Source organism: Phycomyces blakesleeanus, assembly GCF_001638985.1.
Source record: "Phycomyces blakesleeanus NRRL 1555(-) unplaced genomic scaffold PHYBLscaffold_4, whole genome shotgun sequence".
In the NCBI taxonomy this organism is placed as follows: Eukaryota; Fungi; Mucoromycota; class Mucoromycetes; order Mucorales; family Phycomycetaceae; genus Phycomyces; species Phycomyces blakesleeanus.
The window spans coordinates 2,844,837-2,872,799 of NW_017265137.1; the positions used below are offsets into that span (position 1 = coordinate 2,844,837).

The window sequence follows — 27,963 nt, forward strand, 5'->3', positions numbered from 1 at the left end:
AATCCTTTTTCTCAGGTAAACCAAGCTCTCAATATGAATAACACAGATAACAATTCCATCTCTTTGCTACATGCCATGTACAATGAGATACTATCTTTGAAGGCAGGCCAAGAAAAGGCCAAACTTGAAATGAAGGCACAGATCGAAGAGTTGAAGCTCAAAATGAAGACAAGCATCGAAGATTTGAATTTGGAGATTACTGCTCTCCAGAGCCAACTGGAGAATAGAAACATTTCCAACCAACATACTTCGCCTTCTGTCTCTGCCATTGTAAGACAAAAAATAAAACGAGTTGAATATATACACTTGCGCCAAATAAATCACAGTCAGATTCCTTGATTTCTAGTCCCAAATAAACTACATATCAACTTCTTTACATTATATCTTCTAAAGAACTCGACTAAATAAAGTGAAACTTCGTTTTATTATAGATATAAAAAAAATAAGATAGGGTCTAATATGTGGTGTGGTTACCACAAGCCTTTATAACTGCTTGAACTCTATCCGGCATACTTGCTACAAGAGTACAAAGAAGTTCTGGGTCAAGTCTCTCCCACTCCTAAAAAATACAAGCCTTGAGCTCTTCAACATTGTTTATAGAGACCATTCTCTCTTGAACATTGGCTTTTAGGGCATGCTAGATGTGCTCAATGGGGTTCAAATCTGGACTTTGTGATGGTCAGTAGTCAAAATGTTTAATTTCCCAATGGGTTTTCCACCATGTTGTATAAGACTCAGTATGGAAACTAGCACCGTCTTCTTGGAATGTAAACATAGTGTCCTGTTCATCATTCAATTTCTTATACCAGGGATTGAAGTCCATAGACAAACAATTGACATATGCGTCTTGGTCTACTGACCCATCAAGAAATGATAATGGTCTGAGACCACCAGCCCAGAAACAACCCCACACCATCACGGAACCCTTTCCATACTTTTCTGTTGTTAGTATATGACGTTCCTGGTGTCTCTCCCCTCGCTTACAAATCACGGCTGGGTCAGAATCATTGCCCTTCAGCATAAACCTTGACTCACCTGACCACACCACCCTACTCCAGTCCTCAATCCCAAAGCTGGCTCTAGCTTTGGCCCAACACAACCGATTCTTCTTCTGTTCATGGGTTAAGTTTGGCTTAGAAACAGGGGTGTAAGAACCAAAGCCTTTGGTCTTAAGGTATTGGATAACTGTGTCTCTACAGATAATGACACCTGCAGCTGCCATATTCCTTTGGTGATATGCATAACTCTCAAAAGGGTTATGCCTCACGCGCAAGCAAAGGCTTGTAACATCCGTGACACTAAGTTTCTTAGGTCTCCCAGGTCTGGTCTTTGGTTTTGCAGTACCAGTTTCTTCCCAACGTTCGATAGTGGTGTCGATTGTCGTTCTAGGGATACCCATGTGGTTTGCAATCTCAGTTGGGGTATTTTTGGTTTTATATAGCCAAATAATGCCACCATGCTCAAACTCTGACAATTCACATCTTTTTGAAGGGCTTCTGGTTCTTTTATTTCTTGATGACATGAGTGATTTAGTTTTAAGAAAAGGTTCTGCAAAAGGAAAAGAAAAATGGTGTGCTCTAAAAAGAGGTGTATTTCTGGGGAAGTGACAATGTTTTATCTTGTCGGAGTGTATACATCTGGCCAAGAAGATTTATTGACTGCATCTTTTGAATCATGTTGTTCACAAAAAGTTGACCAAAAATTGCTTCTCGGTAACCTCTCAGTGAAGCATCACAATATGCTGTGCGATAGTATTCGAGCAGATGGGTGTACTCATCTTCTTGCATTTGCACAAACTCACCAAGACCAAGAGGGAAAGTGGACGGAGGCAATGGCTCATTGCCTTTGACATTGTCGATGTTCACTTCAGCGGAATCAAGGAAGGTCTTCAGATTGAAACCAGAAGAAGTGGTCGATAAGTATGGTACAGTGGGGACAATAGTGGTAGTGGTAGCAGCAGTGACAGTAACAAGAGTTGGAAATGAATCAACGAGCTCATATATCAAAGAGACTTGAGAGGGGGTCTGGAGAGATTGCATTATTGTATGGAAAAGATCTATCTTGCATATGTTCTCAAGGTATCTTCACATGAACATGCCTTCAAATCCATCTTTGTTATTTGTAGCACAATTTTTTAATACGTCATTTTATCTCTCAAAGCTGAAGAGCCAGTACCCGTACACAGGACCAAAGTTGAGAACAGTTTCTTTGAGATGCAGGTGTAGATGCATATTGGGCGATATGAAATCCTTCCTGAACCTAACCTGACACTTTTGACCGAACAACTCCAAAAAATCATGCGCATGTGACAAGTCTTCGACAGTTATACTTGGTCTTGCCAAGTACTTGCATGCGTGAACAACCTCCATCCAGTCACAGAGGTATTCGGATGGTAAACGACCAGCCAGGAGAATGGGAGAGTAAACCAAACACCAGGACTTCCATTTTTCTGCCTTCATGAATGGAAAGCCCTTTCCAATTTTGTTATGCGATGGAGTGATACCGAGAGGAATTATCATACTGTCTGCGTCTTGCTGTATTTCGGCCAGGTGCTCACTGGTAATAAGACCCTCTTCTCTCCATTTCTCTATCATCCTTTTTGCCGTGCCAAGGAAGAGGTTATGTATCAGATCTATGATGATACACTCGACTGCATTGAAGTATTGAAGCCAATGGAGCTCTGACCAGCGGACACCATTCTCTTTCTCTAATCTTGCTCTTTCAGCATTGCTACCAGCTTGTCTCCATCTCTCTGCATTGCTTTTGTTCTCTTCTTCAGTATTGAAAACCCAATTGGAGAATATGAAACCGGAATGGTTGATACCCTTGCCATCCAAACAATGAGAAAACCGGTGGTTGCATACATGACATGCGTTAGTACTGGCATGCAATGTAAATCCACATGTTTTTCTTGTGGCTGGGATGTCACAAGCAACAAGATGAATTGCAGCACAGACCAAGGTACCAGAAGGGCACTCGTTTGTTGGAATAGCAACACCAGAATACAATTGGTTTAGCTTGGTTACAAGAGGGCGAAGATAATGGTTTATCTGGCTTGTTTTGGCTTCGCTTGGACCTGGCATAAGTCCCACAAGGACAACGTTCTCCTTCTTGTATCTTTCCTCCCTGGGCAGATTGTTTACAGACAAGTAAATCGCGTCACAAGAGTAAGTAACCCCATCAAAGAGCTGAAACTAATCAATGTTAAGTGTCAGCATAATAGAACGTTCATGTGCTACAAATTGTTGACCAGTATTATCTTTCAATGAGTTCCATTTTGCCCCGTTGTACACATTGAACAGAGTTCCTGGTACTTGTTGTCGGAATCTCCAGAGGTTGATTGATCTCTCAAATTCAGGACGCAAAAAGAAGATGGACAATGCTGTTGTTATCGAGTTGTACATATAGACCTTTCTTGGTCTATCCAAGCTATTGGGGGCTTCCAAAAACAAATTGTTTCCACATGTGTTTCTGGACAACTTTCTGAAGTCGCGACACTAGGGAATGAACTCGGATGCTGACTCAGAAAAAATCTTATGGCATTTGCCACATGCTACAAAGTGATGGATGCCCGCAGTCAATGTGCTTAGATCTGTCAATGAATTCAAACGCTTCAGACTCAACGGCAGACGGAATGATTGTCCAAAGTGTGCCAGCACCTCATTGATAAACTTGATAAAGATAGCACCACCATAATTGACCACGTATTTGGATATAAAATATGCAGCAAAGGATGCGATGAAAGCGTAGGTTAGATCTGCTGGCATTTCATGACTAAACAATTGTTCTATTGCATAGTTGTATTAATATTCAAAATATATTTCAAGGTATTTCTCTTATCTGCTTTTTATACTAACCTTCAATGTTTTCAGAATTGTTATTGAATCCGTAAGAGTTGGACAAATCCTCATCGTTAGAACTGGGTAAGTCGTGAACAACTATAGTAGAAAGAGTTGAATAATTAGAATTATAAGAGCTTATAAAACTTGCAAAAAAATATAATTACATTCAAGATCTTCAGAAATATTTGTCTAGGCATCAATCTCCATATCATTAGCGTCGTAATTCACCATGTCTACTGCTTCTGCAGGTAACACTGTATTATATAAATGTGTTAAATTATCATGTAAAATAAGATGTTAAGGTAGCTTTATATATACAAGATTGTCTTTGGAAATTTCTTTGTACATCATCTGCAAAATGTCTACGGCATGTCTGGGAAGAGATTATAACAGAGTATCTGCCATTTGGAGAGCATACTGAGCAACTGCATTCAACTTGGTTATTAGACATTTTAGGAATTGGGTTGCATTTATGAAATTTGCAAAAAAGGGAAATTATTCAGTAACATAGTTTATTTTTATACACTTTCCTATTTTAATATCAGAGTCTACATTGTAGCTAGAAATCCTTAAATCAGGTATCCAATTGGTAATTCCTTTTAACATATCTCCTCAATGTTATACTGATTGGTTCCCATCTCTGTCAACCATGTCATATTATATCACTTTCTATCAATGTAAAACGAATATATTTGAACAAAATGTTTCAGTTTTACATTTTCTTTTAAAAGTTTTATATATATACAGAATATCTGCGAAATAAAACCCCATTTATCTATGTCTTTATATATTTACAATTCTATAACCACAATAGCATTTACAAAAATTACAAAAGTCAAAGTAATAAAAGTACATAATTAAACTTCTTTTTATAGTCTTTAAAATATAATCGGTCTAGTCTTAATATCAAAGTAAAAGTTTTTTTTTATCTGTTGGCGACAGGACAAAGAACTGGTCAAAATAAATGTTGGAAGGCATAGCATATGCTATATCCAATTGAATTGGCCCAATTAAATTGTCGCCGCCAAAAGTAAAAAACCCTGTAGAGTTGAAATATTATCAAAATTTCACTTTGATTCAACCGAAGTTTCTCAAGGGGAAATCATATAATTTTTGTAGTGTTATGGGCATTGTGCACCACTTCGGCAAGCCAGATATCTTTGTGACCTTTATGTGCAACCCCACTTGGCCAGAAATTACAAACTCTCTGTTGGGTAGACAGAGTGCCAATGATAGACCCAATCTTTGCTCCCATGTGTTTAATATGAAGCTCTAGGAACTCATACACGATCTGACAAAGAAACATGTTTTGGGCAAGGTTGTAGTTCATATCAATGTCATTGAGTTTCAGAACCGCAGTCTCTCCTATGTCCACATTCTCTTTATCGTGGCTATAGCAGACAAGTTAGTTATAGTGGATGATTATGATGCTATCATCTCTGCAGAGTATCTGGATTCTGATTTTGAGCCAGAAGCATTAGCAATCATAAGCTGTGATATGGTGCATAGATCATATAGACAGGAAGCCTGTCTTGCTAATTCTTCACCATCATGTTGCATAAAGAATGGTAATTGCCAGAAGCACTATCCAAAGAGTATCTAAGACAGTACAATTGAAGATAGTGCTGAATAGCTTTTGTATCATTGCAGACAGAATAGAAGATTAGTCATACAATACAATACCATCCTGGACAATCAATGAGTAGTTCCTCACAACCACTACCTACATGTAAAGTACAGTGCACATATCAATGTTGACATCTGTATCTCTGGTGCTTCTGTGAAATACCTCTACAAGTATGTATACAAGAGTCATTACTGTGCTATGGCAAGCGTGCAGCCTGGATCCACAGCCACCCCCTGGAGCCCATCAATAAAGTCCAAGAATTCCTTGATACCTGCTATGTCTCTGCGTCTGAAGCCTGCTGAAGAATTTTTTCTTTTAGGCTTCACCAAGAATCCCCATCTCATCAGAGACTTGCTATCCATCTTGAGGAATGCCAGCCTATTTACTACTATGATTAAGACTCCTTGGACAACATTTCTGACAGGAACCACCATGACCACTTTGACTGGATAGTTTATTTACAATGCATAAGATGCACTATCCCACAAAGTTCTGTATGTGAATTTCTCTGATGATTACATATGAAATAACTCTCTGAAAAAGTGGACCAAGTGCAAGTCTGCAAAGCTTACACTTAGCAGAGTGCATGCCATTTCACCAAGAAATCTAGAACATTACTATCTGAGAACCTTGCTACACAATTTCTCTCGTGCTCCAGCTTTAAACATCTGTCTACTGCTGGAGGCTGGCTGTCTTCTACCAACCAAGATGTTACTCATGCTCATGGGTTGCTGGTGGATGACAGCAGATAGAATCACTGTATAGACGAAGCTGTAAGCTATAAGATTCGATTATCATTGCGCTGCCTGTTTGCTGTCCTCTTAGTCTTCTGTGACATGTCAGATCCCTTTGCTCTCTGGCTGGTCTACTGCTCTTCTATGGTCGAGGACTATCTCCATGCTTTTCAACAGATAGAAAATGACTTTTCTCTTGAGTCAACTGAAGTCATGTATGACAGATGTCTGTGGAGCATTGAAAGCTACATGTCAGCCAATGGTTTTTCTCTCACTTCCTTTTCTGAGTTTGTTCTCACCTCATTGCCAGACTCCTCGGATACCCAGATCCCTGCCAGTGGATTGAAAACATTGATTGATAAGCAAGAAACCCTTTGCACAAAGGCTTTGTCTTTGCCTGATTCAGACACGCTCTCATTCAATGAGAAACAGCAAGCAGTATACTGTGTAGTCATGGAAGCAGTTGAAGCAAGCTCTACAACCCTAAGATTGTATTTTGTTAATGGACCAGGTGGCACTGGAAAGATCTTTTTATTCAATGCCATGCTCAGAAAAGTTCGTGAACAAGACAAGATTGCTATTGTGGTAGCTACTAGTGGAATTACAGCTCTACTTTTAGATAGTGATCAAACTACTCATTCCAGGTTCAAGATTTCCCTTGACATTAATACTGACTCAATGTGTTCCATTCCAGTCAGCTTTGATATGGCAAAGTTGAGCAGGAAAATAGATTTAATTGTTTGGAATGAGATCTTTATGGTCAGCAAGAATCTTATTAATGCTGTCAACTGTTGCATTCAAGATGTCATAAAGTTTGTTGACCTCTTGCTCGAGTCTGTTCCTTTTAGTGGCAAGCTTTTGGTCTTTTCTAGTGACTTTTTCAGGTGCTTTCAGTCATTTCCCAATGAAACAAAGCTCAGATTGTTTCCCAATATATTAAGAAAGCATGTCTCTGGAGCTTTGTTCACCACATGAAGCTAATCAAGAACATGTGTATTGCTAAGTCTGTCAATCCTTAGGAAATGACACAACTTAATGTGTTTGCTGCCCTTCTCTTAACTGCTGGTAATGACAGTCTTTAGACAACTGGTGGTTCAGACACCTTTCAGATCGCCCCTATATGCTTATTCAAGGCCATAATATCAATTACTTGACCAGAGCAATCTTCTGCGATCTTTCTAATAATGTCAGTAATTTCAGCTTCCTTACGGGCCATGCAATCTTGAACTCAAAGAATGCAGAAGTTAAGATCAACAACATCATTATGAAACTGTGCTCTGAACAAAAAACCATGTTCAAGAGTTTAATAAATGTCTCAGCAAAGATGATTAGTTAAGCTACCCAATTGAACTGCTCAACACTCTTAACCTAAAATCTTTGCCTCCTCACTTTTTATGTCTCAAGAAAGAATGTTCTATTATGCTACTAAGAAACATAAACCCAAATAATGTCTTCTGCAATGATATCTGTCTTACATGCAATGACTTTGTTATAAATGTTATCAAGGCTACCATTGTAACTGGATCAAGTGCTGAAAAGGTAGTGCTTATCTCCAGAATCAAGCTGAATCCAACTAGATTGATCATGCCCATTGAGTTCAAGTGCAGCCACCTTCCAGTTTGCCTTATATTTGCCATGACTATCACAAGTTTCAAGGTTAGACCCTTGACAAAGTTGGTCTATATCTTCCTGACCATGATTTTGGACATGAGCAGTTGTATGTTGCTCTTTCCCAGATCCAAACACTAATCTGAGTAAACATTATAATTAATATAGATGATATTTCTGCTGAAACAACCAGCAATGTCTATATAAACAATATTGTTTATAATAAAGTGCATTATAGAAATTAACAAATCTGTTGCATATCATATACTTGCTGCCCTATGTCTTTATTTAAACATGTCAATCTTTTTCTATAGACTTTTATTTTTATATTTTTTGTTGTTATGTATGAGGTAAAAATAAAATATAAAATAAAGCAAGTGCAGATGAGAGTATGGTGAGACTTTGTTTTATTAGAAGAAGTGAAAGAATCAGAAAAGAGATACTGTTCTATTGCTATTAGTATTGTGCGTTTATATAGACATTGTATTTAGCTTGGTGATGATATGATGATATCATGTAATGTCTGTTTCTCTACCATTATCTTCTATGATTTAGTTCTTATGTTTTTAGTGTTACTGACTAGAGTTTTAGTATTTGTCTTAGTATGTTCTTTACGTAATTTCCTTGTATAAGGGAAGGTATATCTTTTAGTATTGTTACTAGTTGTCGGTAACTCAATGTACGTATTTATTGAGTGTCTGTACTTTTAATTTAAATCTACGATTATGTTGGATACAATATTTGTATTCACGTTATTTTTGTTTATACCTATGCTTATGCTTATGCTTATGCTAATGCTTATGCTTATACTTATCTTTATCTTTATCTTTATTTTCATGTCTATCATTATGTTTTTTTTTGTTTTTTTTTCAAAACTTTTAATACTTTTTTTAAAAGATTATCAATATCAATTGTATATATAACAAAATATAATATTTTCTTTTCTTTTTAGTAATATCAAAATATAAAACCCCCAAAATAATAGCTTCAAGATATATTCTTTGCTAATATTTTATTTTTATTACTACAATACATCTTTATAATAATAAAATTTCAAATAAGCTCAAACAAACAGTTTTTTCTTTTTTTTTATAGTATAGTTTTTTTTCTTAATGCAGTCCCATTGGGAATGCTGGTCTACCTCATATTTTATTAAAATAAAAGACATATAAGAAGCATAAATAAAAATCTGTATAATCTTGATCTCATTTTCTTTCTTATATTCAAAAACCAACTGTAGAACTATCTCTCAAAAAGCTTAAAATGTCTGATATAGAAAGACTTTCAATACTGTATATAAAATACAGAAAGGGAAAGAAGTACAGCAATGCTACACACTCAATACATATCTGTTACTTAATAATTGAAAAGAGTAAAAACTAGTTAAAAGCTCTATAAGAAATGGACAAGAATCTTAACATTCCATACTTCACTGTGAACTTGATACTTAGAAGATTTAAAAGAACTAGAAGTATGGAGTACAAGTCTCTAGATAGTGATTTGAGACCAATCATTAAAGATTATCACAAACAGCTTATTTTGAATATAATTGATAGTAACAATACTATCACACTAGCAGAGCTATAACAAATACTAGTAGATCACTTTCATGACTTAGAGAAAATAAGTATATGTATCTTGTGCAATGACCTCCAATATATTGAGACTGTTACTCTCAAAAGAGTGACAGCAATTGAAGAGAAGAGAAATGATGAGATGACTCTTAGAAAAAGACACAAGTATATTTTAAGATTGCAGCTAGAAGAAATCTTGTACAGCCAGAATTGTATTTTTATCAATGAGGCTGACTTTAATTTTTACTTGATTAAGAGTTATATCAGAGCAAAGACAGAAAAGTATGCCCTTGCATAACAAAGTTTTTAAAGAGTCAAAAATGTGTAGAGTCTCTTTGCTTTGTTATCCAAGATAGTTAAATCATATTATACAAAGATAGTGAAAGATAGAACAACTGGTGAATATTTTTAGCACAAATAGTACTTTACTATATATCTTACATACATGCATATTAGTATGTTTATTACTTTATTAACAATAACTTACAGACCTAACCTTCAAATAATTTGTTCAACAGTTGATTGAAAAGTTAGATGTAATTAATGCTGAACCATATCATCTTATTCTGAATAACATAAGAATCCACTACAATCCTGATATCAGAGAGTCTTTGGATCAAAGAAACATATACAATCTAAAGTTTCTTTCTTCATATTTCTCTTTCTTTCACTCAGTAGAGTAAAACTTTTCAAAATTAAAATGTTTTGTTAAAAATTATTCTATCAAATGTCAGAAAACACTTGTAGAAAGAATAAAAGATGTAAGCAATACTATAACCAAGTAAGATCACAGATTGGATGAGACATGACATCTGATTCTATAGCAAATATATCTATGTAAAGAAAAAACATTAATAAACATTTTTTTAATTTGTATTCATAGCTATTTCAATACAGTATTTTTGGTAAATTTGATATTGTTAAAATAAACTAGGATTAACTCAGTAAGAGAAAGTCATTGATTCACAAAAAGAGTAAAAGAGAAATAAAAAACTTTTGAAGAAAACAAAAAATAATATTTTTTCATAATAATATTGGTGATATTTATACTATTTTATAAGACACTGCAGTATCCTAGATTCTATATAAAGATTCTTTTCCTGCAGTATATTGCTAAGCAGCACTCCTTCTCTAGTCACTTTTGCTTACTCAATATCTTTTGTCAAAGTGATTGCTTCTGATTGGAGATAATTAGAACTGAGTACTGATTTCCGTCCACTCCTCACAGTTACTGGTTTAGGGTTCACAACAGTGTATTTCTGACGATTTTTTTTCAGCTGTCTATAAATTTTTATCTCAAGCTGCGAATATGATATAAAAATCCTGTCCAGTAAACTTGTTTAATATGACTTCTGCATAAATGAAAAAAGAGCAAAAAAAATATACGTGTGTGCGTTAACATGCGCAACAATTATGGATTACTATTTTACAAAAACAAACTTTATTGTGTGTGCGTCCATATGACAAAACTATTTTAATCTAATACTTTATACAACATAATAAAGTGTTTCATGTTTTCTAAACTTCCTATCAACAAGAATTTTTTTATCGAAATCGCGGCTTGTGACAAAAGTTTGGACACAACCGCAAAATTAATTAGTCATATTCATGGCTTCCTCCACTACCATACCCGACACGCCTGAACAAGGCACACCACATCAGCATAAATCACCCACCAAAGCTGGTACACTTTGGTTATGCATCGTTTCTTCTGAATGAGTATTGCTTACTCACAACCACAACCCCTCTCAAAACAATGAAACCAACACCGTCATCATGCCTTCGCATGTCTGGTGTAATGGCTGTTCCTCTGGCAGTATCATCTTCGATGTCACTGGCCATAAATTGATTGCTCAAGAAGGGCTCATTGCATTGGTACATGGCAAATACCCATCTCGCAGTTGTATTCTCTTCCACAAAAATGGCCCTCATTGCCTTTTTGAGATAAACTTTTTGCCTCAGAACGATATGGACATCCAAAGAGCATGTCAAACCTGTCTTCACTTCCCTGATGAGAAGGTAACTTTACTTGCCACCTCAGGCCTGGAAACAGGCGCTGTTATCCAGTGTATCAGTCTCTCTCGCTTGCCCATTTTTGATCTGTCTGACCTGTTGTATGGCCTACAAACTAGTCTTGTGCTGTATGGCTACATTCTCAACGTTGGAATTTGCTGCGAGCCAAAGTTCCAAACATTTTTAGGTACCGGGTATGCCATTCTGGACACCTGTCCTACTGACTCTGGGGAGGAATATCCTCACATGCCACATAATATTCAGTGAATGGATACCTCAGATGGTTTCTGGCTACCACGAGCTTCATGCCTATTTGGTGTTGGTATTGTCACATTGACAGTCATGACTGTCAGAACTGCCCTGAACGCCCAGCCAACAAATGACAGTGCTGAATATGTAACCAAACTGGGCACGTCAGAGACCAGTGCCCTTGGGCTCAAGCCAAGAACTCGCATCCTTGAAAAGGATCCCACCTGACAAACAATGCCATACCAGAGGTCGAAATGTCTGAAGCCAGCACACAACATGATTATAACAATCTGCGAACTGCTGAATTTGACATTGAGAATTCTCATGCTGTCATACAAAAAGCTGCGGCCAAGCAACTCACTACCAAAGAAGCTGTGAACCAAGAGATAGCAGCCAAGGCACTCGACAAACAGATGGCCACCAAGCAGAAACCTAATGCACTTGTTGCTAACTTTGCTGCCACCCTCTCTGCCAAAGACGACGAAATTGAGGCCTTGAATGCTGCCCTAGCACGTTCAGCAGAGACCAAGGCCCAGGCCACACAACAAGAATTAGAGGCTACCTGGGCTTCCATTGTTGCACTGTCCTCTTCTCCTGCTAGTGTCACCGGTGCTTCAACCATCACTCCCCACAACACCTTGATTCTCCCAGACCTCAGCAAACACGCCCAAACTCTTAAAGACCTCCAACTCTATTATAAAACCAAAGCACTGCTTGGAAAAATTAGGAAAAATATCTCTGCTATCACGAAGACTGATACTGCCACACCCACCAACCCTCCACAGGGTGGTGCTGCAACTCCTGTCCATCAATAATTATGTTGGCCCTTACTCTCAATGTCAGCATTGCAAGTCTAAATTGTAATAGCCTGGCCAAATTATCTGATCCTTCCTACCACTCCAATCTTATTTGCTTCTTGCGCCAGACCTCTTCTGATATAATTGCTTTACAAGAAACATTTGCCTCCGCCTCACTATCTACTGTTATACATAATTAATTTCGCGCCAGCAGCTCCCTCTAGACTTATCAATGTGGTTTAGTCACTCTTTCTCCTCTTCTCTCTCTTAAACGTATCCCCATTCCTGAAGACGATCGTGCTTTTCTTGCCAAGATAACTCATACGTCTTCTAGTGTTGACCCTTTCTATGTTCTTGTTGTGCATGCACCCGCCTCTCCTGCTGCTCGTCCTGCCTTTTATTCTGATTTACAGTCATTCACTATTCTTAATAATTCTACCATCCAGGATCGACTCTTCATCCTGGGCGACTTTAATTTCTCTTTCCTTAATCCCACCTCACTATGCACGGCATCTCTTCCTTGGCAACATTATCTTGGATCTTACTTTGTCAACTGTCACACCTCTCTCGACTCAACACTGCTCCCTACCTTTAGCCGCAGTTCTTCTACCACTACTACAGACTATATATTTGCTCCATACTCTATGTCCTCCTCAATTATCAATTGCAATGTCCAGTTTATCTCTCCTTTGTGGACCGACCATGCTCTGCTTCAGGCTACTATTTGTCTAGGCACATCCAACAAAGAGTGTGGATTATGGTGGGCTCACCCTTCTCTCACCTCCAATCCCGCCTTTCTTTCTGCCCTCGATTCTGCTCTCCCTTGCCTCTTTCCTCTCCTTCCTCCAGATGATTCACAACGCCAGTGGGAAGTCGTCAAAGCTACTATGATTAGGACCACCAAGAAAGTTGGTGGATGTTATACTACATATCGGATAAAACTGCTCAAATCACTCCAGAGCAAACGGAGTTGGTTTTTGCAGTCAAAACCTATACTACCTGCTTGCCTTCTACTTCTTCCTAAATATGACCAACAAATTGCAGCAATCCAGCAAGAACTTGTTGACACCGCCTCCCTTCGAGCTGGACTTTGCTGGAGAGAACATGGGAAGACATCTGCTGGCTATCTCAAGAAAGTCATTGCCATTCATACACAGCAGCAGAATATGCCCCCTCTCGACCATCCTCATACCAACATACTATGCATTACTCCCGACACTATGATGACTGCTACTACTGCTTTCTATTCTTCTTTGTTTTCTCCTGATCATATTGACAATTACGTTATGAACCAGCTTCTTTCCTCTATTACACCTTCCCGCCACATCACTTCTGCACAACAAGACCTTCTTACCACCACCTTCACTTTGGACGACATTCAGCAATGCGTCTCCAGGGCCCCACAACCTAGTAGCCCTGGCCAAGATGGTTTGCCTTATGTTATTCTAGCTGTACTATTCCAACACCCCCTATATGCCTCTTTAATTACACATGTCTACAATGATGCTCTCATCCATTCCTTATTTTCTTCTTCTTGGACAGATACTTGTGTGCAGCTTTTGCCAAAGAAAGGTGACTTGTCTCTCCTTCGTAACTGGTGCCCAATTGGCCTCATTAATTGTGACATTAAAATTTTTGCCCACCTCCTCAATATCTACATGGCCCCAATTGCCAATACTGTACTTAACCCATATCAAACTGGATTCCTTCCCTCTCAATTTATTGCAGATAATGACCTTTTGGTGAAATTGGTTATGGAACAAACCCACAAGACATCTTCTACTGCAATTGGCATCCTTCTTGACCAGGAAAAAGCCTATGACTGCATCCATTTTCAATATCTTCAAACAGTCCTCCTCAAATATGGCTTTCCACATTCATTTGTCACTTCTACCACTTCCCTCTTTTTTCAGACTCGAGTACGCTTTAATATCAATGGTTACATTTCTTCTTCTGTCCTCCAATCCCAAGGTTTATGCCAAGGTGACCCGCTATCTCCTGTTCTTTTCAACTTTGTCCTCAAACCTTTGCTCCTTCATATATTTGATGATTCTCTTTTTCAAGGCTACACAATTTCCCAATCTGTTCCTTCCACTTCTCTTAAAGTATTAGTCTATGCTGATGATTTCCTTGCCTTTCTCAAGGATCCTGAAGATTTACACCGCCTCAACAAACATCTTCATACTTATGGCCTAGCATCTAATGCTAAGGTCAATATGCACAAAACCCATGCCCTCTCTCTGTTCGGATCCACACTACCAGAATGGCAGATCCCTCTCCAATCTGTCAGTATCACCTCGTGGTATGATCGCTCCTCTTTCTTGCCAGCAATTTACTTAGGCTATCCACTCATCCACACCATCACACAACGCAATGCATTTGGCACAAAACTTCTCAATGATATACACTTGACAACACAGTTATACTCTCAACGTTACCTTTCAGTTTATGAACGCGCCACAATCATCAACTCTCTCATTATTTCTTGTCTTTGGCACGTCCTTCGTCTTGTTTGGTTTCCAAAGACCTTCATGAACACTCTACAGTCTATTGTTGGTAAGTTTGTCATGCACTGCATGTTTTCAAGAGTAAAATATGCTACATTATGTCTTCCACGGTCTGTTGGAGGGCTGGGTCTCATAGATCCGGCTGCCCAACAGTATGCTCTTCAATTTCGATGGCTTCTTCCTCTTCTATTTCCTGCTCGTGCCACACTCTCTATTCCTGTTTTTTGGCTACGCGCTCATATTTCTATGTATTCTTCTGCTTCCCCTTTCCATTTGCTTGATCATACATTCTTTTTCTTTTTTTCTACCAGTTGCAAAGGCACTTTTCCTTTCTCTTCTGCACTGTCTTTATTCTTTTCTGCTTATGATAAACTACCTTCCTTAGACATACCTTATTCTCTTTCTTTTGCTACATGTTTTTCTCTTCCTCTTAGTGCTATATATCATTCTTTACCACATAACACTTTTTTTTCTAATTCTTGCTTTCATCAACTGTTGGTTTCTGATGCTTTCTACTATGATCCTTTACTTCTCTGTTTTTCTCATCTCCCTCTATCTTCTTGAACAACAAGTCCAATCCTCATCAACCAATTTTTCTGCATTGTTGACACACACACAGGCCATACACCCCTTCTTTGCCTCTCTTTGCCTTCCACCCTCTCACCCTTCCGCTTCTCATGATGGCTCATATGGCACAGTTGACCCTATGCACCTCTCAATATCCTTTACCTCCTTTATAAGACAACTCAAACTTTCTCAACGTTTGTTTTGACTCCTATGCCCCCCTCCTGATCCAAACCCCCACCAATCGGTCTCACACCTGTCACCTCGCCAATGGAATTTCTTCTGGTCTTTGACCTTGTCCACTTTGACCTGCAACATATGGTTTCGACTTCTACATAACTCTCTTTCCTCAGCTTCCATCCTTCATGCTATTATCCTCAGCTTTGTCACCTTCCCTGAGTGCTGTCTACGTGGTCACTCTAACCAAACTCCTGAACATTTCCTTGTTGAGTGTCCTCTCATTTGGCAAGTTTGGTCTATGACTATGCATATGTGGATACCACACTGGTGAGCCCAACCATCCACAATCCTTCATGCCTTTTATGCTCTCGCCCTCCCTCCCTCCCCTCCTCATATTGACTCATACCATGTTTTGGATGGTGTTCTTGCCGCAGTGTGAAAAGCATACTGGCACACAATTTTTGACGATATATCTTTTGTTCCTGCCAATGTAGTTGTTTCTGTGAACAAATCGCTTCAATTTTTCTTTCAGTCTTCCCATCTCCTAGACTAGGTCTCTCACTCTTGTGCTCCATCTACTTTCTACTTTATTCTGTAATATTTCTTCTTTTTGTTCTTTTTCTTCTGTTAATTTTGTTTTTCTCTTCTCTGTAATTTTATCATTTCCTACTACATAGTTCCCACACTTTTTATCTTCATCAATCTCTCTCCAGGCATCTACCTCTCCTTCTTTAGGAAGTATGACCTGTTTTTGGGCAATTTAATAATAAAACTTTGTCTCATACAAAAAACATTAGTCATATTATAATAACTATGTGGAGTTATGTAGGGATATAAGGCTAGTTTAGGCAACTAGGCTTGGGACACAAAGATTATGAACTTAAGAAAGATAGTCTTTTATTGATAGCAATTGAGCAAGTATTTATACTAAATATAGAGAGATAGAGAAAGTTAGAGATAGGACATGTTGTGATATATGTAAGCTTATGCATATTACAACAGTACAAGACAGAGACAGAGACAGAGACAAAGACAGAAACAGAAAGATGCAGAGAGGTGATCCATGTATTGGGAGATGCAGACAGTCAGAACATCAGAGTACTAGCTATGGCTGGGATATGGGCAGGGTTATCCTTAGACACAACAATATAAAATTATTGAAATAGTCATAGATGCTTGTCAAAAAATGTTATTAATGCGTTTTTCTATATTGATATATTTTTTATTGAACAAGATATTGTATTTCATTTAGTACTCATAATATTAATTGAAAATTTATTGATTCCATCTTTAAATCTTTTTGATAAAGGTTTTCTTATAATCTATACTATTTTTTTAAAATAATTTATATTTTAAAGAGTACTTCTCAACTAGATTAAGAAAAGAAGAATATTGTAAAAGAAACTTAAGTATATACTTATTTCTGTGTTACAACTCTTCTCATAGATCAGAGTTATAATATATTCTCATATTATTTAAAATAGTATAATAAGATTTAGTATTAGTTCTATTTAACTTTTTAACTAACTATTGAATAGTGTTTCTTAAAATTATATATACAAACGAGATAGACCGGTTGTCCCCATTGGGACTGTTGTGGTGGTTGAAGTTGAAGAAGTTTTTAAGAGGAAAAATTGAAGATTTGAGATTAAGAATGAAGATTTGTGAGAACTTGTGTAGGTTTTGTTTATTGAGAAAAGATTTGGTATCAAAGTTTGACGAGGTTCCTACACTGAACTACTACTGCTATTTATATTATTCTGGATCGGGAAAATTATATGACTGGGGTCAGGTAATCGATCCTATCTGAGTCTTAATCAGAGCAATGTGATCTTGGGATAATTAATGTATGATTAATTATATAAATGTGTGTAGTCCCAATGAAGTATTAACATTGAAAGTAAATGTGTTTATGAGTTATAATTAAAATTATAATAATCTACTGATGTATCCCATATTATGGTGATATCATTATATGAAATATAATCACTATTATGCATACTAAACCTGTGTGTTAAATAATAAAGTAATTGGTAGATACCTTTGACTGGAATAGCTGAGGCCTTATATTATTTCCTTCAGACTTATTCTCAATTACAGCAGTAGTCAATACTCATTTACAACAGAAAATAGTTCAGGAAGCAATAACCATACTATGAAAAGAAAGAAAAAATTGTTTGTCTGAGTTTATTTGTATTTTGTTATTATAAAGGTTTATTATAGTAATAAAAATAAAATAATAGTAAGGAATATATTTTGAAGCCATATTTTTTTGAGGGTTTGTATTTTGATATTTTCAAAAAGGAAAGAAAACATTATACTTTGTCATATACACAATTAGTATTAACAATTTTAAAAAAAGTATTAAAATATTTGAAAAAAAAATAAAAAAAAACATAAGCATAAGCATAAATATAAGCAGAAATAATGTGAATACAAAAAATACAAAAATAAAAATAAAGCATATAGATAAAGATTGACATATTTGGATAAAGACATAGGACAGAAAGCATATGATATGAAACGGATTAGTTAATTTCTAGAAAGCACTTCATTATAAACAACATTGTTTATATAGACATTGCTAGTTGTTTCAGTAGAAATACTGTCCATATCAACCATGATTTTTACTGAGTCTGGAGTTTGGACCCTGGAGAGAGCGACATACAACTGCCCATGACCAAAGACATGGTCGGGAAGGTACAGACCAACTTTGTCAAGGGTCTGGCCTTGGGACTTGTTGATAGGCATGGCAAAGGCAAGGCGGACTGGAAATTGACATCGCTTGAACTCAATGGACATGGTCGATCCAGTTGGGCTCAGCTTGATCCTGGGGATGAGCACCACCTTTCCAGCACTTGATCCAGTTACAATGGTAGCCTTGATGACATATCTGCCAAAGTCATTGCATATAAGGCAGGTACCATTGCAGAGGCCATTCTTGGGGTCCAGGTTTCTCAGTAGCATAATAGGACATCCTTTCTTGAGACATAGAGTATGTGGAGGCAAAGATCCAGGGTTGAGAGTGTTGAGCAGTTCAATTGGGTAGCTCAATTGATTATCTTCACTTAGACCTTTGTTGATACTCTTGAACACGGTTTCTTGTCCAGGGAACAGTTCAATAAGGATGTCATTGATCTTCTTAACTTCTGTATTCTTTGGGGTCAAGATTGCACGGCCCATAAGGAAGCTGGGACTGGTGGCATTGTTAAGAAGATCAGGAAAGATTGCACTGGCCAGGTGATTGAGATTACGGCCATGAAGAAGCATGTGTGGTGGGATGAGAAAGACGCCTTCACCACCAGTCGTCCAATGACTGCCATTGCCAACAGTCAAGAGAAGGGCAGCAAATGCATTAAGCTGTGCCATTTCCTGGGGATTGGTGGACTTGGCAATGTGCATGTTCCTTGTAAGTCTCATGTGGTGAACAAAGCTCCAGAGACGCGCTTTCTTGATGCACTGGAAAACAATCTGGGCTTTGTTTCCTTGTGGAATGACTGGAAACACCTAACGAAAGTCACCACCAAAAGGAACAGACTTGAGCAAGGGGTCAACCAACTTCATGACATCTTGAATGGAATGATTGACAGCATTAATAAGATCCTTGCTGACCATGGAGATCTCATCCCAAACAATTAACTCTGTTTTCCTGATCAACTTTGCCACCTCAGAGTTGACAGGAATGGAACACATAGAGTCAGTGTCGATGTCAAGGGGAATCTTGAACCTGGAATGAGCAGTTTGGCCACCATCCAAAAGCAGAGCTGCAATTCCACTGGTAGCTACCGCGAGAGCAATCTTGCCTTGTTGACGGACTTTTCTGAGCATGGCATTGAATAAAAAGGTCTTTCCAGTGCCACCTGATCCATCAACAAAATACAATCTTGGGGTTGTAGGGCTTGCTTTAACTGCTTCCTTGACAACACGGTATACTGCTAGCTGTTCCTCATTGAATGAGAGCATGTCTGAATCAGGCAAAGACAAAGCCTTAGTGCAAAAGGCTTCTTGCTCATCAATCAATGTTCTCAATCCACTGGCAGGGATCTGGGCATCCAAGAAGTCTGGCAATGAGGTGAGAACAAACCCAGAAAAGGAAGTGAGAAAAAGACCATTGGCTGACATGTGGCTTTCAATGCTCTACAAACATCTGTCATATATGACTTCAGTTGGCTCAAGAGAGAAGTCATTTTCTGTCTGCCGGAAAGCATGGAGATAGTCCTCAACCATAGAAGAGCAGTAGACCAGCCAGAGAGCAAAGGGATCTGACATGTCACAGAAGACCAAGAGGACAGCAAACAGGCAGCGCAATGATAATCGAATCTTATAGCTTACAGCTTCGTCCATACAGTGATTCTATCTGCTGTCATCCACCAGCAACCCAAGAGCACAGCAAGCATCTTAGTTGGTAGGATACACCTGGCCTCCAACAGTACACAGATGTTCAAAGCTGGTAGCACCAGGGACATTGTGCAGCAAGATTCTCAGATAGTACCGTTCTGGATCTCTTGGTGAAACGGCATGCACTCTGCCAAGTGTAAGCTTTGCAGACTTGCACTTGGTCCACTTCTTCAGAGACTTATTCCATACGTGCTTTTCAGGGAAATTCACATACAGAACTTCGTGGGATAGTGTATTTGATGCATTGTAAGTAAACCATCCAGTCAACGTGGTAGTGGGGTTCCTGTTGGAAATGTTGTCCAAGGAGTCTGATTCATTGTAGTAAATAGGCTGGCATTCCTCAAGATGGATAGTAAGTCTCTGATGAGATGTGGATTCTTGGTGAAGCCTAAAGAAAAAAATTCTCCAGCAGGCTTCAGACGCAGAGACATAGCGGGCATTGAGGAATTCTTGGACTTCATTGATGGGCTCCGGGGGGTGGCTGTGGATCCAGGCTGCACTCTTGTCATAGCACGGTCATGACCCTTATATACATACTTGTAGAGATATTTCACAGAAGCAACAGAGGTACAGATCTCGACGTTGATATGTGCATTGTACTTTACACATAAATAGCAGTTGTGAGGAACTACCCATCGATTGTCCAGGATGGTATTGTACCATATGACTGATCTTCCATCTTGCCTCTGACGATATAGAGGTACCCAGCACTATCTTCAATTGTACTGTCTCAGATACTCTTGGGATAGTGCTTCTGGCAATGGCCATTCTTCATGCAATGTGGTAGTGAAGAATTAGCAAGACAGGCTTCCTGTCCACATGGTCCATGCACCATATGGCGGCTTATGATTGCAAATACTTCTGGCTCAAGATCAGGATCCAGATACTCCACAGAGACGATGGCATCATAATCGTCCACTGTAACTGGCTTGTCTGCCATAGCCAGGATCAAGAGAATGTGGGCATGGGGGAGACCGCGCTTCTGAAACTCAATGACATAGATGTGGGCTACAACCTTGCCCAAAACATGTTTCTTTGTCAGGTTGTGCATGAGTTTCTGGAGCTTCATGTTAAACACATAGGAGCAAAGATCAGGTCTATTGGCACTCTGTCCACTTAACAGAGAGTTTGTGATTTCTGGCCAAGTCGGGTTGCAGATAAAGGTTACAAAGAGATCCAGCTTGCCAAAGTGGCGCACAATGCCCATAGCATCTTGGTACAATTGACACATGCAGCGCGGATTGCCAATAAAGGTTGAGGAAAGGATGACTTGCTGACCAAGATTTGCCAAATTATTGTCAGTGAGGTGGAGTGCATCTTGAATGCCACAGTACAGCTTGGAACGAAGTTTCTTCTGGTTTTGGGTAAGAAAGTCCAGGCAGTTGTGCTCAACCTTGGCATATATATCAATGATATACTGTTGAAAGAGCCAGCCAAATTGGTGGAGGAAGTGCATGGAGTTGGAATGGTACATGAGACGGTTAGCGTACCAGTCCATGGCAGACACCTTTTCCCCAGTTGCAGAATATGACGCGATGGTCCAGCAATAATCACCCAAAGGAAAGAGCAAGACATACTGCAGAGCATCATAGAAGCGATTATACTCATTAATCCTTTGGAGGCCATTTGCGTGGGTGTGGAGAATAATGTCCCTTGAGCTGCCAGTTTCGTTGTCTCTGATCAATACTGCCACTTCCTTAGCAGTGGGAGCATTGTAACATTGCTGGTCCTGTGGTCCATTGGCCTTCAAGCAAATGGTCAGATCGGCTGTTCCACTATTCTCACGTGCAATTTGTTCCATAGAGCGGAAGAGAGAAACAAATGGATTGACCTCCATGAGAATGGCCTGGATCTTTTCCAAGATCACCCTGTCCAAGTCTGGGGCATTGCGCTGTCTATATTTGATCTGAGAAGCTGGATCAAAGATATAGATCTGAGCAAACTTGGGTTGGTCCATCTGAGCCTGGGTCATTGGAATGACTGATACAATCTTGTGCAGAAGGTCCCATGAATCTGGTAGTTGTATGCACCACCAATGTTGTTGGCAACAGACTGATCGATGTTGGCTCCCATAGAAGTGAAACTCATGGTGCTGTTATACCGTCTGATCTTGTCAAAGAAAGTTTGGCCATCTGGAGTGCTGTGCACCAAAAGATCAGCAATTCCAGAAGGAGTTGGAGACAGGGCGGGAATAAGAGCGTGTCCCTTGTCACAGCACATGGAAAACAGGACATTGTCTTGAGTTGACTTGTCAGATTTCTCATGGTCCCACATTAATGCCTTACAGAATTGGCATTATACATCCATGGTGCCTCTGTTGTCAGCTAGAGGTAGTGGGGTGGTAGTATGCTAGGCCATGTTATGAGTGGTAGTTAACTGGCCAGGGACAAAATTGCGGTTCCTTTGGTTGTTAGGACACTGTAAGCTGTTACTCCGTTGGTGACCAATTCCATTACAGCTGGAACAGCAGGGAATAACAGTGGCAGTGGCAGTGGCAGTGGTGGTAGTCAAATCCAAGACTCTCTCAACATCAGAAACTTGCAAAGCCTCAAAAGCAGCAGTTAGATCTATAATAAAAATATTAAAGAATAATTAATAATTGTGGCAATTTATATTATAATTTTAAAAATTACCTCTGTCGCTCTCTGCAGTATATTGTTCTGTGAAGGAGAGATCAATTGACAATGGTTGTATGGGCACAACAAAATCCTGGACAGCTTCAACTCTTGGTCTTGCAGCAGCAGCTAAATAGAGAAATAAATAGAGTAGAAAAAATGATTAGAATTTTTGTTGAATATTAATCAATTATGCTATATTTATTTATCTCGACTACTCTCTGCAGGATATTCGGCAGCACGGGAGAGAGCAATGATTTCTGCTATGGTGAGCACCACACGACTCTGGACAACTTCAACTCTTGGTCTCGAAGCAGCAGCTAAATGCAGAAATATAGAGAATAGAAAAAATGATTAGAATTTTTGCTGAATATTAATCAATTACAATTTATTTATTTACCTCAACTACTCTCTGCAGAATATTGGGCAGTACGGAAGAGAGCATTGATTTCTGCCACAGTGAGTATCACAGGATTCTGAACAGCTTCAACCCTTGGTCTCGAAGCACCAGCTATATAAACATATAAATGCAGATGAAAGTAAATAAGTTAGAAACTGTGCAAGTCAATCCGATGAATTAAAGTAATCTGTTTTAATGTTACCTCTACTACTCTCTGCTTGATATTCTTCTTGGGCAGAGAGATTATCACTGGTTCTCTTTTGGGGGATCAAGAGAGTTTTGTGTCTTAGGTTCAAAGGGCAAGAAAAATTTGATCTCCTGCTGTGACCCAATTGTTTACATGAAGCACAAATAGGTCCAGCAGGAGTCATATCGATGTTTGATAAATTGTAATTGATTTTGTAATTAAGATAAATTTAAGTGTAAATGGAGATAGAGAAATAGTAAAGAATAGATGTAAGATTATTATTTTTCTGAAAGACATGAACTTTACAGGGACGCTATATATACTCTTTTTCAAAATAACGATTGTACCAATAATGACAGACTTGTCATAATTTAAAATAGATTTGAATCATATGTAAATCAACAATGTGCTGAAGTAATATGATAATTAGAATAAATTCAAGAGAATATCTTCAAGTAATATTGAATAATAGAGTAAAATCCATGTGTCAAGGCGCAGTAAGATGACTTCTTCAAGTAATAATAGCGAAATTAAGTAGAGTATAGCTGTAAAAGTTCATTAGAATGTCTTGTTAAAGTAATAAAAGTAAGGTGACAAAAGGAACAGTCAGTTGTCAAAGTAGTGTGGGTTAACCTTTTGGAATTAACATGTGTATCGAATTACAAATGCTGCAAAAAGTGCATGGTTCAGTATAACCTCTTGGAATTACCATGTGTATCGAATTACAAATGCTGTGGAAAGTGCGCGGTTCAGTATAACCTCTTGGAATTACCATGTGTATCAAGTTACAAATGCTGCAAAAAGTGCACGGTTCAGTATAGCCTCTTGCAATTAACATGTGTATCAGATTACAAATGCTGCAAAAAATGCACGGTTCAATATAGCTTCTTGAAGTAACACTATATATAAATTCTTAAATACCCAATTGTCAATGCAAAATCATATGTTTCATTTTACTTTATCAGCTATTATTATAAAATGTAGTATATAATATTGATGATCTTTGCTTTTAAATTAAAAAGTAGTAATAGCCAACACTTTTTTTCTTTTTTGTTGTTAATTAATCCAAATCGAGGTATCAGGGCACAGCACAATTGTAACATACAAATGAATCATCTATATATCTAAAATCAATCAAAATTAGCAGCATCACGTGATATACGAATTTGCCTGTAAAACATTTATTCACATCTAAAATCTAGCACTTTTACTGTAATGTGCAAGAAGTCACACAATAAGATAATAAGATAGAATGAAATATGAAGATAAAGATAATGTTTATTTGTGATAATATTTATGATATTTATATTAATTTATAAGATGCCACAGTATCCTACATTCTAGCTAAGTCCTTTTGCTGCGGTATCTTGCTGAGCAATGGTTGTCTTCTTCTTCTTGGCCTTGCTCACCCAACTACTGCGGTTGGAGTAGTTGTTTCTGATTGGGTAGGATTGGAACTGAGTGCCAATTCCAATCTGCTCCTGACATTACTATGTCACATGGTATACCGAGATATTAACCCCTTGAATTTATTTTACAAACTATTGCCAAAAAACTTATATAACTATCAAACCAAACTCTAACTTTGAAAAAAAAAAACCGAAAAATAAAATGTCATCTACTCAACGTCGTTGTGCTGCTTGCCATATGCTTGGACATAGCAGAAGTACTCATAAGCAATGTCTCATGAACCCAAAGAACATTTCTCTCCACATTCCTCAAAAGAGAACTAATGTAGATGAATATCCTGCAGAAAGTAGCCAAAGTAACTATTTATTTATACACTTATGCGTATTACTGCAAGTATTATATATATTTTTTAATAATAAATGTGTTTATAAAAAAATAGCTGCTGCCTTGAGAATAAGAAGTGAGCCTGTCCAAGACCAAAATTTGGACATAGAAACATCGACTTTTATTTCAGTTTCTGAGTTGACTGAATTTCCACTCGCAAATGAGACTATTACTGAAGTTCTTGAAGCAGTCATGGAAGAAGAGATTGAGGAGACTTCATCTGATGAAGAAGTGACTGGAAGAGAAGAAGAAGTCGAGGTCACTTCATCTGACGAAGAAGTGACTGGAAGAGAAGAAGAAGTCGAGGAGATTTCAACTGTGAATAGAGGATCAATTTTACCCCATTGTCCTCACTGTAACGGAACTGATCATCGCCGAATTACAAGCAGATTTTGTCCAAACAATAACAGTAGCAGAGCAAGAGGATCTAGAAATCGAGGCAGAGGCTTGAATAATATTGCCCGACTTCCAGCTATTTCAGAACCAGCAGTTGATAACAGGGGAGATATGGATATCGAGTGTTGATTTTGTGGGGCAATGATGTGGGCACATGAAAAAAACAGTCGTTCTTCTTTAAGAAGCCCCACGTTCTCTATGTGTTGTAACAAAGGAAAGCATGTTCTCCCCCAAATTGAGCCAACACCTACAGGAATTGCTGAGCTTTTGAACTGTAGAACACGTGATGGAAAGAAGTTTCTTGAAAACATTCGAAGCTATAATAGTACAATGAGCTTTACTTCTTTGGGAGCTAAAATTGATACCTCTGTTGGCAACAATATCAATGGGGCATACAACTTCCGGATTCACGGAACAATTTGTCATAGAATTGGATCTATTTTGCCAGTGACAGAATCTGATATTGCTCACCCAAAATTCGCTCAGATCTATATTTATGATAGTGCTGCTCAGATAGATCAAAGACAGTACCATTCCCCACAATTGGAGAGAAGTGTTTTGGAGAAGATTCAGTCCATTCTTATGGAAACAAATCCATTTGTACATCTCTTCAGAACCATGGATCAAATTTCTCGGGTGTTGTGAATGAGTATTGATTACTGCTGAATCTGAGAGTAAGACTGAAGGATAAAATAATATCCTCAGCTATTCCAGTCAAACGGATCTCCCTTTATGATATTATCTAATACACAGATCATCATACACATAATTGATTATTTATTATTATCACCATGACATGGGATATACAAATACATATACATTATATATATGGCATCATTATATTTCATCTACATATTTCTTTTATTATACAAATACTTAATTGAGAGACTACAACTACAACTATCTAATATTATGAAACATTACCCGAGTATCTGGGTCGGAATACTAAAATATTACCAATAGCATAAATGCTCTTCTTTACCAAAACTCTTGGACTGATCTGACTGGAGAAGTATCATATCAATTGGTCTTTCCGGATCTTTCCAGAAGAACAATACTCCTGGAATATGACTCATCGTGATAAAGATTACTTAAGCACACACTGAATTACAAATTAGAAAAACATATAAATATCAGTAGATAGTTCCGTGTAGAAAGACAATCGAATTTTATATTTCTTTACTTTTCTTTTGAAATAAACAACCTACACAAGTTCTCACGAATTCTTTCGTCTATATTATATTTTGCTTTATTTTCTCCCCACAACATTTTTTTTCGTGAACTACAATGAACTCTCCTGCTGACTTGTTTCCCGCTGGTTTGACCCCTGTTCCTGAGGAGGCTACCTTGTCCCCCATGTCTGCGGATGAATTATTCTCTGACTTGAGTGAGCCCGTCCTCTTTCCGGATGCTGCCCCTGGTTTTGGTTCCGTTTCTGGTTCTGGTTCCCCTCCCGTTGGTAGAGAAGTAGCAACTGCTTCCTCCTGTGTGGCCGTTCTCAAGGCTGAATTGGGCAACCACATCGAGGCCTTCAGCGCTGCTCATGTAGCAAACAATGAGCAAGCAGCTGATGATGCACTCCGCAGGATCGAGCGCACAAGATTGGCAATCACTAGCCTTGAAAAGTGCAGCGAGATGCTTGCCTCTCCTGGTACAAACACAGAGAGAGCTGGCCGTGAAGGAGGGTTGACTCTCAACAGAAGAGATCTTCCCAAATTCCAATTGGCCTCCAGTATTATTAAGCCCTTCCCAAATGAAGAGGTTTTTGAATCAGTTGGACATTTCCTACGTACCTTCAAGAATGTGATCGAGTCTTCTTCCTTGGACATCGAGAGAGTTTGGAAGAAATTCCTCCCACTTTGCCTGCCTCACACTGATGACGGATGGGTAGAGATGGATCTTAAGAAGTGTATTGATTGGAAGGCGGCGAAATCATGCTTCAACAAAAGACATGGTTCCAGCTTGGTGTCTCGGCGATTCACAGACCAGGTCTTTACAATGATGATGAAGAACACTGAGTCCATCGGTGATTACTCGAAGAAGTTCCTCCGTGCGGTTTACAATGCTGGTTTACCCAAAGACGATGCTCGCATCGCTGATCGCTTCCTTGCCTCGCTGACCTTATCAGTGCAAACACTGGTAAGAGTTACCATGGCCCGCTCTGGTCCCAATGGGGAGTCCAAGCGTGATTGGACTGTAGAGCAGATCACGCAGATCGGCAGAGACATCCTTGGGGATGACAACAGGCTCTATGCTGAGGCGACCCGATTGATTCCTGGTTCCCGTGGGCAACCTGAGAAGAATAACGAGGAACATCCCAGAAAGAAGCTTCACCACTCCAACAAGATAACCAAGCATGAGAAGACATTTTTCTGCTCGCACCATGGAAAAAACCCGACCCATGAGTCCAGCAAGTGTTTTACCTTGATCAACCGCAAGAACAAAGCCAGTAGTTCCAACAGTCGCAATCCTTGCAGA

At 38.5% G+C, this 27,963-nt stretch overlaps 12 protein-coding genes across 12 annotated transcripts in view; 10 read left to right on the forward strand and 2 right to left on the reverse strand.

Moving 5' to 3' along the window:
• Window positions 1-33: 33 nt before the first annotated feature.
• PHYBLDRAFT_141947 (hypothetical protein) lies at window positions 34-631 on the forward strand (the record flags this gene model as incomplete). Its single annotated transcript, XM_018430705.1, has 2 exons — window positions 34-270; window positions 452-631. 2 exons carry the CDS (start codon window positions 34-36, stop codon window positions 629-631), a joined length of 417 nt encoding a protein of 138 aa, XP_018296123.1.
• Window positions 632-1,577: 946 nt separating this feature from the next.
• Window positions 1,578-2,039, reverse strand: PHYBLDRAFT_141949 (hypothetical protein; the record flags this gene model as incomplete). The annotated part of the gene is made up of 1 exon (XM_018430706.1): window positions 1,578-2,039. The coding sequence occupies one exon, from the start codon at window positions 2,037-2,039 to the stop codon at window positions 1,578-1,580; it is 462 nt and encodes a 153-aa protein (XP_018296124.1).
• A 2,926-nt stretch (window positions 2,040-4,965) lies between these two features.
• Window positions 4,966-5,445, forward strand: PHYBLDRAFT_23515 (hypothetical protein; the record flags this gene model as incomplete). Its single annotated transcript, XM_018439808.1, has 2 exons — window positions 4,966-5,097; window positions 5,161-5,445. The coding sequence occupies 2 exons, from the start codon at window positions 4,966-4,968 to the stop codon at window positions 5,443-5,445; spliced, it is 417 nt and encodes a 138-aa protein (XP_018296125.1).
• Window positions 5,446-6,305: 860 nt separating this feature from the next.
• On the forward strand, window positions 6,306-7,539 carry PHYBLDRAFT_68411 (hypothetical protein; the record flags this gene model as incomplete). The annotated part of the gene is made up of 3 exons (XM_018441951.1): window positions 6,306-7,064; window positions 7,223-7,268; window positions 7,337-7,539. 3 exons carry the CDS (start codon window positions 6,306-6,308, stop codon window positions 7,537-7,539), a joined length of 1,008 nt encoding a protein of 335 aa, XP_018296126.1.
• Window positions 7,540-9,212: 1,673 nt separating this feature from the next.
• Window positions 9,213-9,683, forward strand: PHYBLDRAFT_68410 (hypothetical protein; the record flags this gene model as incomplete). The annotated part of the gene is made up of 2 exons (XM_018441950.1): window positions 9,213-9,366; window positions 9,430-9,683. 2 exons carry the CDS (start codon window positions 9,213-9,215, stop codon window positions 9,681-9,683), a joined length of 408 nt encoding a protein of 135 aa, XP_018296127.1.
• Window positions 9,684-10,993: 1,310 nt separating this feature from the next.
• On the forward strand, window positions 10,994-11,875 carry PHYBLDRAFT_141952 (hypothetical protein; the record flags this gene model as incomplete). The annotated part of the gene is made up of 3 exons (XM_018430707.1): window positions 10,994-11,069; window positions 11,106-11,585; window positions 11,679-11,875. 3 exons carry the CDS (start codon window positions 10,994-10,996, stop codon window positions 11,873-11,875), a joined length of 753 nt encoding a protein of 250 aa, XP_018296128.1.
• A 4,806-nt stretch (window positions 11,876-16,681) lies between these two features.
• Window positions 16,682-17,579, forward strand: PHYBLDRAFT_68407 (hypothetical protein; the record flags this gene model as incomplete). The annotated part of the gene is made up of 3 exons (XM_018441949.1): window positions 16,682-16,823; window positions 17,234-17,487; window positions 17,571-17,579. The coding sequence occupies 3 exons, from the start codon at window positions 16,682-16,684 to the stop codon at window positions 17,577-17,579; spliced, it is 405 nt and encodes a 134-aa protein (XP_018296129.1).
• A 648-nt stretch (window positions 17,580-18,227) lies between these two features.
• On the reverse strand, window positions 18,228-23,479 carry PHYBLDRAFT_164966 (hypothetical protein; the record flags this gene model as incomplete). Its single annotated transcript, XM_018435120.1, has 9 exons — window positions 18,228-18,463; window positions 19,445-19,634; window positions 21,364-22,106; window positions 22,127-22,330; window positions 22,526-22,660; window positions 22,727-22,837; window positions 22,927-23,028; window positions 23,118-23,219; window positions 23,311-23,479. 9 exons carry the CDS (start codon window positions 23,477-23,479, stop codon window positions 18,228-18,230), a joined length of 1,992 nt encoding a protein of 663 aa, XP_018296130.1.
• Window positions 23,480-23,777: 298 nt separating this feature from the next.
• PHYBLDRAFT_68405 (hypothetical protein) lies at window positions 23,778-24,192 on the forward strand (the record flags this gene model as incomplete). The annotated part of the gene is made up of 2 exons (XM_018441948.1): window positions 23,778-23,792; window positions 23,896-24,192. 2 exons carry the CDS (start codon window positions 23,778-23,780, stop codon window positions 24,190-24,192), a joined length of 312 nt encoding a protein of 103 aa, XP_018296131.1.
• Window positions 24,193-24,906: 714 nt separating this feature from the next.
• Window positions 24,907-25,614, forward strand: PHYBLDRAFT_68404 (hypothetical protein; the record flags this gene model as incomplete). The annotated part of the gene is made up of 2 exons (XM_018441947.1): window positions 24,907-25,060; window positions 25,145-25,614. 2 exons carry the CDS (start codon window positions 24,907-24,909, stop codon window positions 25,612-25,614), a joined length of 624 nt encoding a protein of 207 aa, XP_018296132.1.
• Window positions 25,615-25,683: 69 nt separating this feature from the next.
• Window positions 25,684-26,130, forward strand: PHYBLDRAFT_141957 (hypothetical protein; the record flags this gene model as incomplete). Its single annotated transcript, XM_018430708.1, has 1 exon — window positions 25,684-26,130. One exon carries the CDS (start codon window positions 25,684-25,686, stop codon window positions 26,128-26,130), a length of 447 nt encoding a protein of 148 aa, XP_018296133.1.
• A 502-nt stretch (window positions 26,131-26,632) lies between these two features.
• PHYBLDRAFT_185732 (hypothetical protein) overlaps window positions 26,633-27,963 on the forward strand; it is a gene marked incomplete at its 3' end in the record, with an annotated part of 10,561 nt that continues 9,230 nt past the window's right edge. Inside the window, exon 1 of the mRNA XM_018439132.1 lies at window positions 26,633-27,934. Coding sequence (XP_018296134.1) covers window positions 26,773-27,934 — 1,162 coding nt within the window. The 5' untranslated portion in view covers window positions 26,633-26,772. The remainder of the gene's footprint in view (window positions 27,935-27,963) is intronic.